A 16641-nucleotide genomic window follows, 5' to 3' on the forward strand; every position below is an offset into this window, starting at 1 on the left:
ACTGAAAAACAATTTTAAAATAGATATTAAAATGTATGTCTACCCAATCATGTAAATGAAATTGTAGCGTCAGTTGCCCAGGTAGACTGGTTGTCAACTCCCTGAGAATGTCTTCCCCTTGTTTGTTAGTAAGATCTGATGGAACACCAGGAGACAAAGTTCTCAAACGTGGTGTCCGCAAGCCCCCAAGTACTGCTCCCTCCACACGCCTAGCCTCCACTGTGGAGTTAGAACAACCAAGAGGGAATAGTGAACATGGCCAGTTTTCCTAGAACCCTCCTGGCCCCTTTTCTTTCCCATGTGTTACAGAAATTATAAAAGGGAGAACTGAAAAATCTTTTTACTCAAAAATAGTGAAAGCAGCAGAACAAAATAAACGGTTCTTAAGAATGACTTTGTAGGGACACCTGGGTGGCTCAGCAATTGGGCATCTGCCTTCGGCGCAGGGCATGATCCTGGGGTGCTGGGATTGAGTCCCGCATCCGGCCTGCTTCTCCCTCTGCCTATGTCTCTGCCTCTCTCTCTCTCTCTCTCTCTGTCTCATGAATGAATAAATAAAATCTTTAAAAAAAAAAAGAAAAAACTTTGTAATGCTCCCATTTTAGCATGGCAGGCTGTGTGACAATCCAGGGGTGCCTGCATGGCTCAGTACATTGAGCGTCCAACTCTTGATTTCAGTTCAGGTCATGATCTCAAGGTTATGGGATCAAGCCTTGCATCAGGCTCTGCCCTCAGCAGGGAGTCTGCTTAAGATTCTCTCCCTCTGCTCCTCCCCTGACCTCCCTCCCACTCATATGCATGTGTGTGCTCTCTCTCTCTCTCTTTCTCTCTCTCAAATAAAATCTTTTTTAAAAATAATAGTAAAGATAATCCAGATGCTCTCATTAACTGAATTTGAAAATTTCAAATGATTTGCATTGGATTCAACCTAGTGTCCTATCTTATTAAAAACATGAAGCCTGGAAAACAACAACAACGGTCCTGCAATGGCTTGATCTAATCATTACCTGAAATTGATCTGAGTTTGCTGCTCACTGATGTCAGATTACACAGTCACCAAAATAGTCCGTTCATTCCTTCTAACTAGCACAGAAACATTTGTTGAGAGAGCTGGAGATGGGATGAGGAAGGGTGTCTTCCCTGCTATGGAAACCATAACTCCCCATATGCTGAAATTGGAGGCTCACCAGAGACAGCCTGATTGGCCCCCTCCATCTAGAGTGGAGTCAATGTTGCTACCCTGGGGATGTGGGGCCTGGGGTCCATTCTAGAGAAGCCAACAGGCCCTCAGGATAAACATTCATACAAGAAATTATCTGTTCCTGGGTGCGTATAGGAGAGGGAACATGCGGCAAACAAAAACTGATTGTCTACACAAACACACACACTCCTTCATCCTTTCTAGCAGTACAATTTTTTTAAAAAAGATTTTATTTATTCATGAGAGACCCAGAGAGAGAGAAGCAGAGACACAAGCAGAGGGAAGAGCACGCTCCCTGCAGGAGCCCGATGTGGGACTCGATCCCGGGCCTCCAAGATCATGCCCTGGGCCGAAGGCAGATGCTCAACCACTGAGCCACACAGGCGTCCCTCTAGCAGTACAATTTTTATCAAGAACTGGAGGCAGATGCTTTATCAGGGCACAGGTGGACTGGCCTGATGATGCATTGGCAGCACCACTGTAGCCACTGAGCAGCAAGGAAACACCTATTGTAAAGTTTCAGAGAAACCATTTCTTCCCTGATGAAGGAAACCCCTTTTCTGCCATCCTTCTTTCTTTAGCTATCAAGATGGCATGGTCGAGCTACAGTAGCCATCTGGTGATCATAAGGAAAAGGCAAAAGAAACCACCAGAGCCAAAAGAAAGGGAGCCCCTGGCTGAGTCCAGGTCAGTACTGCCAAACTCTTCTTGTGACAACTGGCACCTCTTAGGTGTTCTGTTACTTGCACCCAAAAGCATCCCTAACTGACAAGGGACTCTTTTGGATTCTTATAATAGGGCCCTTGGTGATCCCTTATGTGTACTGCCAGAGAAACTTGGTTGAGATGCTAACGAAGTTACTGATTGCTCAATGCCTACCCAGAAACACCGAGCCCCATGCAGGCTAAAACTCTCAAGAGGGCTGGGATAGAAGCTACTTCCCCTCAGAGAGGACAAACCCAGCGATTTATTATGCAGCACTCTCAGCAAATACACCCTACTGTAGAACTCCGGAAAAATCTGTCCAGCATCTCTGCTAGAACTGAAGCCTCCAGGGACATCATCATTAAAATGAGTTGTAGAAAACAGAAGACTGTTTCTTAGAGAACTGTGGATAGAAACTCTTAGCCACATACTTATTTTGGATGACCCTTGCCACCACTCCCCACAAAATAACACCGTTTTTACTGAAATATTCAAATGAATACATTAGCTAAGTGTCCCTTTCTATCTTTGCCAGCACATCTAAACTGTAACAGTGACAAGGACGGCACCTTGTCATTAATATACACCTATTAAAACAGGGATGATCAATTGCAAAAGAGAAAATAGAGCCTAGTCACGGAACCCAGCAGCACAGCTGGCAGACACCTGGCTTCCAATCCTAGAACCAACTCTGACAAGCTGTCTGGGTCAGCCAGTTACTCAAGCTCCTCTGGCCCCACTTTCCTCATCTGTAACAATGGTTCTTCCTGTATACTGAGCTGCAAGGATTAAAGCCTGTCTGTATACACTGAGTACTTTTAACAGGCCCTGGCTCCTAGTATATACTCAATAAATGTTAACTCTCATATTACCCCTTTTCCATATTGGGGACACTGTGGCTCACAGAGGTTAATTTGTCCAGGGTTGGGCAGCCCGGGTGGCTCAGCGGTTTGGCACCGCCTTCAGCCCAGGGCCTGATCCTGGAGACCCGGGATCGAGTCCCATGTCGGGCTCCCTGCGTGGAGCCTGCTTCTCCCTCTGCCTGTCTCTACCTCTCTCTCTCTCTCCTCTCTGTGTATTCTCATGAATAAATAAATAAAATCTTTAAAAAAAAAATTGTCCAGGGTTTCCCAGGCAGTAAGTAATAAAAATGTGTCAAAATGTCTAATTTAAGTAATGTGACTGTAATTTATCTGTTATACTACTTTAGGTGATAAACATAACTAATGTTCACCAACCTCAGATGCTCCTCCACTGCTTGAATGCACAGCAGAGGACACTTTCCAGATATAGGTCCATGTTGCCAATTCTGGCTGAGGTAAAGAGAACGGGTGAGCTCTGACAGTGAGGCAGTGAAAAGCCCTGTGGGATTCTCCATTTCTCTCTCTTGTCTTGCTGTACAACCCAAACGAAGTTCCAGAGGCTGAAATCTCCACCATTGGAGGTTCTGAGAGACAAAATAGAACAACTCACAGTCCGCCACCACCACCACCCAACCTGAGACAGAAATAAACGCTCATGCTCAGTCACTGAGATTTGCAGGTTGTAACCATACCATCGGCCTACTCTATCTTAACAGAGAGAGCAAAATTTCCAAATTTTGTGTAAAAGAGTTTTGATTCCAGGGGCTTATCAGGGATCATTCCTGGTAATTTTGAGGGGGGGGGGGTTCATCTAATGTTATAACTGTTCTAATGAGCCATTAAAAAAGTTCATGAACATTGTTCTATAGCTTAATTTTCTAAGTAATAATCATGCTGCAAACCTACAGGACAAAGATAAATAATTATGAATTTTATAAGTAAATATAGCTCATAATTATAATATCCAAGAAAGCCTTAATATCATTGCTTCACTTTTTTTTCCAGGATATCAGAGAAAAATCTGTTTTAAGAATTATTCTGATCTTTTGGGTTTTCAAAAGACTGTTAACCCTGCATGTAGGCAATCTTCAAGCAAGAATTAACATAAATTGTTTTTATTTTCTCCAGACCTAGAACCTAAAAATTTGAATCTTAAAAATAGATTAATCTTCTGAAGACATGGTTAAGAAATGAAAGCATAAGCCACAGTCTAGAATAAAATATTTGCTAACCCTATCTGACAAGAACTCCTTTCCATAATATTTTAAAACTCTCAAAACTCAATACTAAGAAAATAACTCCATAAACAACAACAAAAAAAAATTGAGAAAAAATTTGAGCAGTCCTTTCACCAGTGAAGAGATATACCATATGAGCACGTGAAGGGATGTTCAGCAACGCTTGTCATTAGAAAGACACAAATGAATATCATTTGAAATCCCACTACGCACCTACTAGAATAGCTCAAATAAAAAACTGACACTACCAAGTACTGAGGGAGGCTATGCAGCAATTGCAACGCTCCTACATTGCTGCTGTACATGCAAAACAGTATAGCCAACTGGGTGAACAATTTGGCAATTTCTTATAAAATCAAATGCATACCAGATAACCTAGCAATTCCACTCCTAGACATTTACCCAAGAGAAATGAAGACCAATGCTTTCACAGGAACCCCTTCACCATCATTCATAGCAATGTTATTCATAATTGCCAAAAGCTTGCAATAAACCAAATATCCTCAGCTTTGGGATGAACAAACTGTGGTATATCCATGCAATGGAATACTACTTAATAATAAAAAGGATCCAACTTCAGGTGCAAACCACAATATAGATAAATCTCAAGAGAATTATGCTAAGTTAAAGAAGCCAGATCTAAAAGACCATATACTGGTTAACTCCATTTATATAGTATTTTGGAAAACACAAAACTTTAGGAATAGAAATGGATGATCACTGGGGGCTAGCATGGAGGGAAGGAAGCTGGCTACACAAGGGGGCATGAGAGACCTTTTTAGGATGTTAGAAATATTCTCTGTTAATTCTGGTGGTGGTTGCATGAATCTGTCAAGTGTTAGAATTGTGCCCCTCAAAAGGGTATACTCTTTGTAGGTTACACTTCAAACAATAATTAAAAAAGCAAATTTGTTAAAATTTCAATGAGTTTGTTCTTCAAATGTTGGTAATGTCCTGAAAGTTGATGATAATTGCAATCAGGAAGAAGCTTGTTTATAAAATATTATGTATCTGATCTATACTAACTCTACTTGAAGTGTGTACAGATTTTTTAAAGTCAAAATTTAGAAGAGTAAATCCCATTCACACAAAAAGAAGCAAAAAAATCTATCTTTAGAGCTCTGGCCAAATATTCATTCCACACAGCGCAACAAATATTTGGGGGTATATTGTCTCTGAATCTGTAAAACAGGCAGTTACACAAATTTTAAAGGGCCCTCACACCCATATTGGATCCCCACGTCATCATTACCTTAAAGTATGGTAGAAAATGACCAAGTCTTTTCTATCTTAGAATAATACCTGGTCTGTGATAATGTGTTAGTTATTTTACTACTTAAATTTCTCCCACTCACCACTATTATGTAAGTGTAATAATATCTGTTGTAGTTGCCTTTGTTAATTGCTTACCCACTAGCCATTCACCATCACGCCTCCTTTCTGTTCATGTATCTGCTGTCCCTTAAATGGCTCTTCCTTAGGAGGAGAGCACCCCAGTCCCAGCCCAAAGAGGCACATCATAATTACACTAAGCCATTCGTGGCACACACACACTCCCCCTTCTCTTACCAGTGACTGGTGTAGGCATGGGCATGTGATGCAATTGAACGAAAGAAAATCAAGAGAAAGTCTACTGAAGCATTTGTGGAAAAGAGTTTGTGGTTTTCTTTGCTGATGAAGAATCACAAAAGAGTCCCTTTCCTAATGGTGATATCTGTTTAAGATGCAGGAGCTGCTGCAGCCATCTGGCCACCAGAAGCAGTGCGAGACTACAGACAGACCAACACTGAGATTGAGGAGGCAGAGAGATGGAAAAAGCCTGGCTCTGGTGACATCCCTGAATTCCTGAATCAATCTTAGAACTGCCCTACCTCCACACCTTCTGTTGTCTCAGCTAACAAATTTTCTTTATTTTTTAAGCCAGTTGAATCAGACTTTTCTGTTACTGGAAGCCAAAATGTTATGATTGATACTTCTATTTACAGCAAATACATTATTTTCCATTGCAAGGGGGGGGAAAGCTAAGATCACAGAAAAGTTAGCAGGTCCACATCTATATTTTTTAAAAGATTTTATTTACTTGAAAGAGCACAACCAGAGGGAGTGGGAGAAGGAGAAACAGATTCCCTGCTGAGCAGGGAGGCTGACAAGGGGCTGGATTGCAGGGTCCTGGGACCATGACCTGAGCTAAAGGCAATTGCTTAACCAACTGAGCCACCCAGGCAGCCCCCTACATCTATTTTTTTTAAGACCTGGTGCATATAGAATATTTATTTTAGTGATTAAAATTGGATAAAATCCTGGGAGAGCCTGGGTGATGCAGTCAGTTAAGCATCTGACTCTGGGTTTCAGCTCAGGTCATGATCTCAGGGTCATGAGATTGAGCCTGGAGTCAGGTGGGTGTGAAGCCTGCTTATGGTTCTCTTTCCTGCTCCCTCTTCCTGCCCCTCCTCCTAACTCCTACATGTGCACACACATGCTCTCTTTCTCTCCCTCACTAAAAAAAGAAAAAAAGAAATGGATAAGATATTAATCTTACATGTTTATAAAAGAGGAAACTGGATATGGGGTATATAGGAACTCTGCACTATCTCCTCAACTTTTCTGTAAGTCTAAAACTATTAGTGAGAATTACTTAAAAATAGGAATAGAATTACTTAAAAATAGATAGATAAAACAAGGAGCTTTAAAAAATATGAGATTAATTTGCATAGTAATACTTCAAGTGCGAGAAACTTTGAGGGCAAAATCTCTTCACTTACATAGTCGTTTCCATACATCTTCCTACAAAGCTAAGGCACTTCCTAAAAAATGTGTAGGAGAACAGGAATCACTGAGATAAGAAAACAGCCACACTAGAGAGGTAGTAGGAGACCTGCTGGAGGTCACGTGCTAATTAGAGACAAAGCAAAGAACAGGCCTGGCCTCCCATGAAGGCAGTTTTGCTTTTTCCTCTCTTCGTCCACTTGAAATGGCTCGTCTTGACTGACTTGGCATGACTCTTGTAAAAGAGTCTCTTGTAAAAGACTCTTGACTCTTTTACGAAAGCTTCTGGGAAAAGAGAATACTCAATTTGGTAGAAAGTATTCAATCTGGTCACAGAGCAATAATTCAAATGCTATGAGGTGAAGAATCTAATTTTTCTCTGTTTTTAAAGACCATAACTAGAAAATCAATTCATTGAGCAAATACCTGCTGCTGTCCCAAACATCCCCGGGGACCTTGACTTTCACCAAACCTTAGCAATTTAACAGTACACTACAACTCAATAAAAATAAAATGTCCTTTATACATCTCTTTCTCAAGTAGAGCTAACCCTATTTATTAGAAAACATAAACATTGGGCAAAACTATTGTATATAGGTTTCTTTTGACTAATCTCTTCATACAAAATATTCTTATTAAAAGGCATTAGTTTAAATGTCTCTACATTAATTTTAAACATGGTAAAGTATGAGCTGAATAGTATCCCATGAGGGTATACCTGAATCACTGATAGACTGTATGAAAACTTTGCATAGTGTCATCTGGAAAGTTTCTTTTGACTTAAAAAAATAAAAAAGCAGAAGTTATTATATCCACCAGGAGGTTGTGAAGAAAAATTAACTCTAGAGTAGGAATAACTTCAATTCAACAAAAACTAGTAGATCATACCAGAGACCATAGAGGGCTGTCTATGCATTTCAAGGAGAAACAGCAACAGCTGAATTGTCATCTCCCTGACAAAGTCTATTGATAGAAGGTTGATCAGTGACAGTGAGCAGAGCTTTGCTATTGACACACTTTGTAGTCCATGTTCTGGCCAGTAGGCTAAAGACTGGGAGGCATTCATCCCAGAGGATATACAGGAAAAGTATATTGGAGCCTCTATTTATTTTTCAATCTCAAAAAAGAAACCCTTAAATTTACTAGCATTTAATATACTAATATTTTACCATACATATGAATGATTTGTAAATAAATATACACAGTTTAAGAGCATTATGGATAATTTTTTTCCCTGACAACAGTATATGATCGATACCAGCAGAGATCTATAGGTACCATCTATGAGTTTCCACAATCATTTAATACAAATTACACACTGATTTTTGACATGTGTCTCCAAATATACTGATCTGTTAGACCTTAAGTATTTTCAAGGGACATACTCACTTTTCAGATGTTTGGTCTCCATTTGTCAACATACGATTATACTATAGGCACCATAATCCCAGAGCATTCAGTTGTTGTATAATATGCCCCTTTGTAAATGCCTAGGCATGGTATTTGGAAAATTAGTATACTAGACCACAGAAGGGGTTTTTTTTTTCTCTTTAAAAAGCATCCAACTGACTTTATAATTGCAAAATTCACTGCTTTTACATTTCTCCGATCCCACTGGTCATTATCCTATCCACAGGTCAGTAGTGGCATGGTGGCACATTGCTAAAATGAGAAGACAGAAAATAAATAAGTAAATCAATAAATGAACATAACAATTTTCAATGGTGATAAGGGCTGTGGGGAAAAAAGAGACTAGGGATATGTGACAGATAATACATGGTTGAGAGAGTGGGCTCTTTAGCTTAGATTATGTGTCCAAAGAAGGTGACCTACAGTGAAGACCTAAATGAGGAGAAGGAGCTATTTCTGCAAAACTCAGACAGAGCATTCCATGCAGAGGGTAAAGGCCCTGAGACAGGAATAGTCTGCCCTGTTTCAAAATGACAGGTAGGCCTGTGGCCAGATAAAGCGAGCACGGAGGGACAAAGAAGAAACCTAGGCAGGGGCAAGCCTGTATGGCGAAGTGTTGAGATTTTACTGAGTGCAATTGAAAGCCCTTGGAAGATATTATGCAGAGAAGTGACCTGATCTGATTTACATTTTTAAAAATTACTCTGGCTGCTATGAGGCAAATAGGTTTTAGGGAAAAGAGAATCAAAAATTAGGCAAGAATCAGCATTATTCACAATGTTCAAGAGGTGGAAGCAACCCAAGGGTCCATCAGTGGATGAATAGGCAAGCAAAATGAAGTATATACATACACTGGAATATTATTCTATCTCATAAAGGAAGGAAATTCTGACACATGCTACAACGTAGATAAAACCTGAGGACATTATGCTAAGCCAGTCACAAAAGAAAAAAATCCTGTGTGATTCAACTTACATGAGGTATCTAGAGTAGTCAAATTCAGAGACCAAAAGTAGAATGGTTCTTCCACAAGCTATGAGGTGGGGAGGTTGGGGAACTTACTTAATGGGTCCAGAGTTTCAATGTATGAAGATGGAAAAGTTCTGAAGATGGATGGTGGTTGATGGTTGTACAGCAAGGTGAATACTCAGTGCCACTGAACTGTACACTTAAAAATGGTTGAAATGGTGAATTTTATGTGTATTAACCACAATTAAAAAGTTGAGAATAAAAAATAGGCAAAGAATGATGGCTTGAACTAGAAGATTAGGAGTGGATAGACAAAAGGTATAGTTTGGAACTAGGACAGAGGGGACCTGTGGATAGTTTGGAGAGGCAAAAAAGAACAGTGAGGAGAAGAAAAAAAAACTCAAGGATGGCTTCTAGGGTTTTTACTTGATCTAGTGGATAGATGGTAATACTATTCACAGAGCTGAGGGTGGCTTTTGATGGAGGTGGAGACAGCGATGGGGTAGAAATCTAGAGTTCTGATTTGGGTATACTAGGTTTGAGATGCCTCCTAGATGACAACCAAGCATAGGTGTTAAGTTGACAGTTGAATATTTTGTCTGGAGGTCGAAGGGAAGGCAGTGCTGGAGACAGGAGTGTGAGAGTCATTAGTATGTAAAACTCTGAGAAATGTGTAGTCAGAGAAGTTGACCTTGCCATTCCACTTAGCTCAACAACTCACCATATGTTATGTAACCCAAGAAAGTTGAGTGGCTTTGAACATAAAATAATTAATTTCTTTCTGTAGACAAGAGAATGTTAAGAGGAGAATAAAAGTTTTCACGAAGCCCCCGAGGAAGTGTTCAACCTCCCCACGGTTGAGTAGTTGTGTAGAAATGTTTATGGTCTTCCAGATTTCTTCTACTCTGTAGTTCTCAGTACTGCCTTGTGACGATAGCTAACTCTTATATGTAGATGTTAATTTTCTGACACACGTGGAAGATGTCTCAAAGTGAAGAACATATTATTTGTCTCACCCATGCCCTGCACATAAAAGATACTCAATATGTTGATTAACAGATTAACACGTTAGGGAGACCAGTAAGATCCTCCTCCAATAAGGAAGAAAACAAGATTATATGCATTATCGAGTCATGATTGCAATTACTGACCATTCTTTTCAGGAGCAGCATACTACATTTTTGCCTAAATTGCTTAGAAGAAAAACCGTCTAAATTGTTCAATTTAGAAATGAGCAAATTCAAAAGGTCAATGCACTTCTTCACTGTGAACTATTTGAATATGTCTGGCGTGATAGGAGCTTGAAAGTTTACTCATGAGTAAAAATGTGATTTAATTAAAAACAAAACTATCCCAGATCATCAGGAAGTGTTGGGCAGGAAACCCTCCATGGATCAATGCACCTCCTACTTGACATCAAACAAAACAGGTTGACAGCACCACCCATCACTCACACTCATTCACTCAACAAACATTCACCATGAGCCACATACACACCAGTTAGACTTACCCTCAATTCTCAGATAACTCAGTTATATTTATAGTCTAATTGGCTTGTAAGCAATGAGAAGAGGCAGAGACATTTTCAGGATCACCATGTCTGTGGGTGGTACATAGGGAAAAATAAAGCTTCCTCCAAACCATAATTGATTGACTTAGAATTTTTAAGTATCTCATTGTATTAAGTTAATTTGTAGATAAATATGTTACAAGATAACTAGAAGTTTCTCCCAGGCTAAAGAGCCAGATGGTGACTATTTGGTGTATAGATATAGATATAGATATAGATATAGATATAGATATAGATATAGATATAGATATAGATATATAGGCAGCTGCTTTACCAATGGCATTGAGACATCTAGAGAAGGAAGCAGCCCTTCAGAAGGAAAGTAGCCAGACTGGAAATTGGAGATTGAGGAGTCAGAAGTCAAGCAGCTGGCAGTGGATAGTCAAGGCTAGAAGACCAGGTTCCCAGAGTCAGCCTATCGGGTGCTGGGTCAGGGTTCTTCTCATAGAGATTGATGCCTTGGGTTAGTAAGACCACTGAGCTGATTAGTCAAACAGCTAACTCCAGTGTTCCGGTTTCATATGTATTAGCATCTTTCTCATTATAATTTGGATTCTCACTTATTGTTCTCTTTGCTAGCGAGAAAACCATCATTGTCTGGTCTTCTCATGATTATAGTTTGTGTTTTAATTAAGTAAATTGACATCTCATTTGCATACTAGACTCCTGTGAGCTGGGTTCATTTCTTGACGCCCCAAATGGATCCATCTTGGGGTACTAAATGCATGGAATTTCCAAGGGCTCTACTTTAAATGCACCAAGGGAAGTGAGCATCTGTGAGGCTTTTGGGCAAACAGCCACCCAAGCTCTCCCCACAACACCCTAACTATGACACAGTTGGACTTTCAAGCCTCAACAGAACTCCCTGGAAATTTTGGTATGGACAATCTTACTGTGCCTGTTAATACTTCCTTTGCCTTGGACAACAACTTCTTTATTCCTCCACAGATGATTTGACCTGCTGGGATTTGGTTTGCTTTTGTCAGGAATGAATGCAAAGAAGAGGTCATAATTTCTCTTTCACCTTAAGCTCTATTTCCTGCAAATCAAGGAGGCACTTCATGCCTGACACACAGACGTTAGGTACAGGCTCCCAATTGCTACACTCCCCCCACCCCCTTTAGACTGGTGAGAATCCTCACACTCACCCCAAGAACTTGAGAACAAAGAACAGCAGAAGTTGGTGACATTCCCCCTTGCACAAGCTTAAAAACACAAGTAGGATATCTAGATAATATAGCTGAAAGGTCACATAAACATGATATGGCAGAAACAAACCAGCCTACACCTATGGATTTGTAAGATCTTCTAATGAGACCTGTCAGTTGCTTGTTACCACAAAATAAATGCCTATTGGCTGCTTTTCTTTTTTCTTTTTCTTTTTTCCTTTCCTTTCTTTTTTCTCCTGATTAAAAAGAAAGCAAAACTGTAGCACAATTCTTAAACAAATTTTAAATGATATTATCACCGGTAATGCTTTGTTTTTTATAATTCAGTTCATCACTGCAGGCAAATCAGTTTCTCATTCATAAATTCTCTGATTGTCAAAACAATGTACATGATCGTTTATCATAATATAATGTATCTTGAAAAGCAATCATAACATAAAAGAAGACTTTCTCTTACGTAAAGGACAGCCTATTTTGAAATGTTTTCAAAGGCAATCCCTGATTGGCTATTCACTAATTTGTTGCTATGAGCAACAAAATATTTTATTTTGGAACCCCTCAGGATTTTAGTCACCCTCTAGTGTTGCATCTCAATTTCTGAGTTGTCTTTTCTTTTAGCTTTGGGACTTGCGGTTCTTTGGGTAGGAACATTTAACTTTTTTATCTAAATATATTCCTGTTCGAATTTTTTAAATATTTATAACATGCATGAATCACACAGGAGGGTGTAGGTTATTACTTGGTGTATAAATTAGAATGTCTAGTAGCAAACAAAAGAAGCAAATACTGGTTGACTTAACCAAGAAAGAACTTACTGACAGTGTTAGTTTCCAAGGACTGTTATAACAAAATATTATAAATGCAGTGGCTTAAAACAACAAAAATTTAGAGTGCCTGGCTGGCTCAGTTGGTAGAGAGGACAACACTTGATCTCAGGGTTGTAAGTTCAAGCCCCACTTGAGCAGAGCATTGACCTAAAAAAAAAAAAAGAAAAGGAAAGAAAAAGAAAAAATTATTTTCTTCTAGTTCTGATGGCTGGAAATCCAAAATCAAGTTGTTAGTAGTGTCATACTCTCTCTCAAAGACTCTAGGGAAGACTCCTTCCTTGCCTTTTCCAGCTTCTGGTGATTTTCTAGCAATCTTTGGCATTCCTTGGCTTATAGATGGATCACTCCAATCCCTTCCTCCATTGTCACATGATGTTCTCATTGTGTGTCTCTTCTCTTCCTATGACAATACCAGTAATAGTCAACTAAGGTCCAACCCAATCCAGTTGGCTGATCTTAACTTGTTTATACCTGCCAAGACCCTATTTCCAAATTAAGTTGCACTTACAGCTACCAAGAGCTAAGGACAGGCTGAAAATATGAAGTCCAGAGGACTTAGCACATGCTATACAACGTACAGTCTTTTATCAGTCATTCTGTTGTTTCTCCCGGCTCCTCCAAGAGTTATGGGACTGAGCATCTCAATAGCCAGCCAGGTATAGGTCAAATATGACCAACGCTTGAAAGCATTGGGGCAGGAGTATCTGTCCTCTTCAGCTTCTATATCTTGAGGAGATACAAGGGTTAGCTCCCAAGGACAAAGAGTCTATTTCCCAGATAGAGCCAGATGCTATTAGAAAGACCAAATGTAGTCTGGGCTGCCAAAAACAAAGGAATTCTGTATTCACATTTTTATAGCTGCTCACAGATTAAGTGTGACTAAGAAAAAGGAAAAAAAAGTATTCTGCAAATTCACCAGTTTGTGTACATACCTTCAGCATAGACAAGAAATCAACACAGAAATCCAAATCACTTGTATAAAATCTTTGGGCTCAAATGGACTTCAAAATTCTGATTTTCAGATTTTAGAAAGATACATGGTATGGACACTACATTATTATGCAGGATGTGCAACAGCATGCTATAATCAAATGCATAAACATCTCTACAGTGAATTATTTGAATATTCACACTAAATGACAGAAAAGACCAAAAAAAAGCTTCATGTCAGTTTAGGTCAGGTTTGGGTACTAAATGAGTTTAGTTCTGATCAGGTTTGCTATCAAATGTTATTTTTAAAAACTGGGACTTTTCAAAACTTTTTGTATTTTAGAAATACAAATAAGGAATTGTAGACTATCCTCTTCCTTGATAATTCATAAGGTCACAAAATCTAAAAAAATCCAAGTTAAGCCAAACACAAAACATAACAGGTAAAACTACTACAGCCTACAGCTAGGCTACCTGTGAATTCTCAATCTATCACCTACAATCTGTTTTTATATACTCTACTAACTTCCTGTAATCTACCACTAGTAAAGAACCTCAGCATATAACCAGTCATGTGGCATCGGGTTCATGACCGCCAGAGAAGAAAAGTGAAAACGTTCTATAAGAGGCAATTATCTTCCAACTAGGGCATTTGAGAAGATGGTCCTGCCATATATAGTTCAAATGAAAGTTAGGTATCTTCAATTACATTCATATCTATAATGTTAAAATTAAGAGGCCTATGGTCTCCGTGATTGTCATTTTTTTCTCAAACTATAAAGGAAAATCTCTTTAGGTGATCTTCATCTGCAGTAATACTCTGTGAACATGATCATTGCACAGAAGAAGAGAGAATAAATTATTTATGCCCAATATCAAAATGATTTTTCTTAGTTCTACTTTGGTTTCCAATGACCCATATATTGTTATGCTTAGAGTATAAAAAGACCCAAGTCACAAGGAAAGAACTATGGTTCCTCGTTGAGAAATAAATATTAACAAAACCTGTTATAAAATGTGTGAATTAGGTCAACTAATATTCGATAAAGGAGGAAAGACTATCCATTGGAAGAAAGTCTCTTCAATAAATGGTGCTGGGAAAATTGGACATCCACATGCAGAAGAATGAAACTAGACCACTCTCTTGCACCAGACACAAAGATAAACTCAAAATGGATGAAAGATCTAAATGTGAGACCAGATTCCATCAAAATCCTAGAGAAGAACACAGGCAACACCCTTTTTGAACTCGGCCACAGTAACCTCTTGCAAGATACATCCACGAAGGCAAAAGAAACAAAAACAAAAATGAACTATTGGGACTTCATCAAGATAAGAAGCTTTTGCACAGCAAAGGATATAGTCAACAAAACTCAAAGACAACCTACAGAATGGGAGAAGATATTTGCAAATGACATATCAGATAAAGGGCTAGTTTCCAAGATCTATAAAGAACTTATTAAACTCAACACCAAAGAAACAAACAATCCAATCATGAAATGGGCAAAAGACATGAAGAGAAATCTCACAGAGGAAGACATAGACATGGCCAACATGCATATGAGAAAATGCTCTGCATCACTTGCCATCAGGGAAATACAAATCAAAACCACAATGAGATATCACCTCACACCGGTGAGAATGGGGCAAATTAACAAGGCAGGAAACAACAAATGTTGGAGGGGATGCGGAGAAAAGGGAACCCTCTTACACTGTTGGTGGGAATGTGAACTGGTGCAGCCACTCTGGAAAACTGTGTGGAGGTTCCTCAAAGAGTTAAAAATAGACCTGCCCTACGACCCAGCAATTGCACTATTGGGGATTTACCCCAAAGATACAGATGCAGTGAAACGGCGGGACGCCTGCACCCCTATGTTTGTAGCAGCAATGGCCACGATAGCCAAACTGTGGAAGGAGCCTCGATGTCCAACGAAAGATGAATGGATAAAGAAGATGTGGTTTATGTATACAATGGAATATTACTCAGCTATTAGAAATGACAAATACCCACCATTTGCTTCAACGTGGATGGAACTGGAGGGTATTATGCTGAGTGAAGTAAGTCAGTCGGAGAAGGACAAACATTATATGTTCTCATTCATTTGGGGAATATAAATAATAGTGAAAGGGAATATAAGGGAAGGGAGAAGAAATGTGTGGGAAATATCAGAAAGGGAGACAGAACGTAAAGACTGCTAACTCTGGGAAACGAACTAGGGGTGGTAGAAGGGGAGGAGGGCGGGGGGTGGGAGTGAATGGGTGACGGGCACTGGGGGTTATTCTGTATGTTAGTAAATTGAACACCAATAAAAAATTAAAATAAAATAAAATAAAATAAAATGTGTGAATTATTACTGAGAGAAATAAAGAAGGCTGAAATAAATGGTCTATCAGGTTCATGGATCAGAAAACCTACCATTGTTAAGATATCAGTTCTCACCAAATCAGAGTAATCTTAAAGCAAAATCCCAGAAGTATTTTTTGTTTTGTGTTTTTAGAAATTGATGTGTTGATTCTGAAACTTAGGTAGAAATGCAAAGGACCTAAAATAGCCAAGATAATTTTGAAAAAAAAACAAAATTGAAGAACTAATGTAACTGATTTCAGACTTTTGTAGAGCTCCAGTAATCTAGAGAATGTGGAAAAAATAGACCTATATATCAATGGAACAGACTAGAGAGTCCAGAAATAGACCTGCACATATATGTCAATTGATATTTGACAAAGATGCTGAGGTAATTCAATGGAGAAACAGTTGTTTCAAAAGAATGGTGCTGCAACAAATACATATTTATAAGGAGAAGGAAATGAATTCAGACCCCTGTCTCACACCATATGCAAAAATTTACTCAAAATGGATCAGAAACCTAAACATAAAAGATAATATACAATTATTTCATAGGAGAAAAAATTGTATGACTTTGGCAAAGGTTACTTAGGACACAGAGTGTGACTTATGACAAAAGAAATGACAAATTGGACTTGATTAAAGT

At 39.0% G+C, this 16641-nt stretch overlaps 1 protein-coding gene across 1 annotated transcript in view; it reads left to right on the top strand.

The window, feature by feature from the left end:
* Positions 1–11383, top strand: part of CDIN1 (CDAN1 interacting nuclease 1) — a 232727-nt gene extending 221344 nt beyond the window's left edge. Inside the window, exon 11 of the mRNA XM_072808852.1 lies at positions 5731–11383. Within this exon, the coding sequence (XP_072664953.1) occupies positions 5731–5797 (67 nt within the window). The 3' untranslated portion in view covers positions 5798–11383. The remainder of the gene's footprint in view (positions 1–5730) is intronic.
* The last annotated feature ends 5258 nt before the right edge of the window (positions 11384–16641 follow it).

This window comes from Canis lupus, chromosome 32, assembly GCF_048164855.1.
Source record: "Canis lupus baileyi chromosome 32, mCanLup2.hap1, whole genome shotgun sequence".
Taxonomy (NCBI): Eukaryota; Metazoa; Chordata; class Mammalia; order Carnivora; family Canidae; genus Canis; species Canis lupus.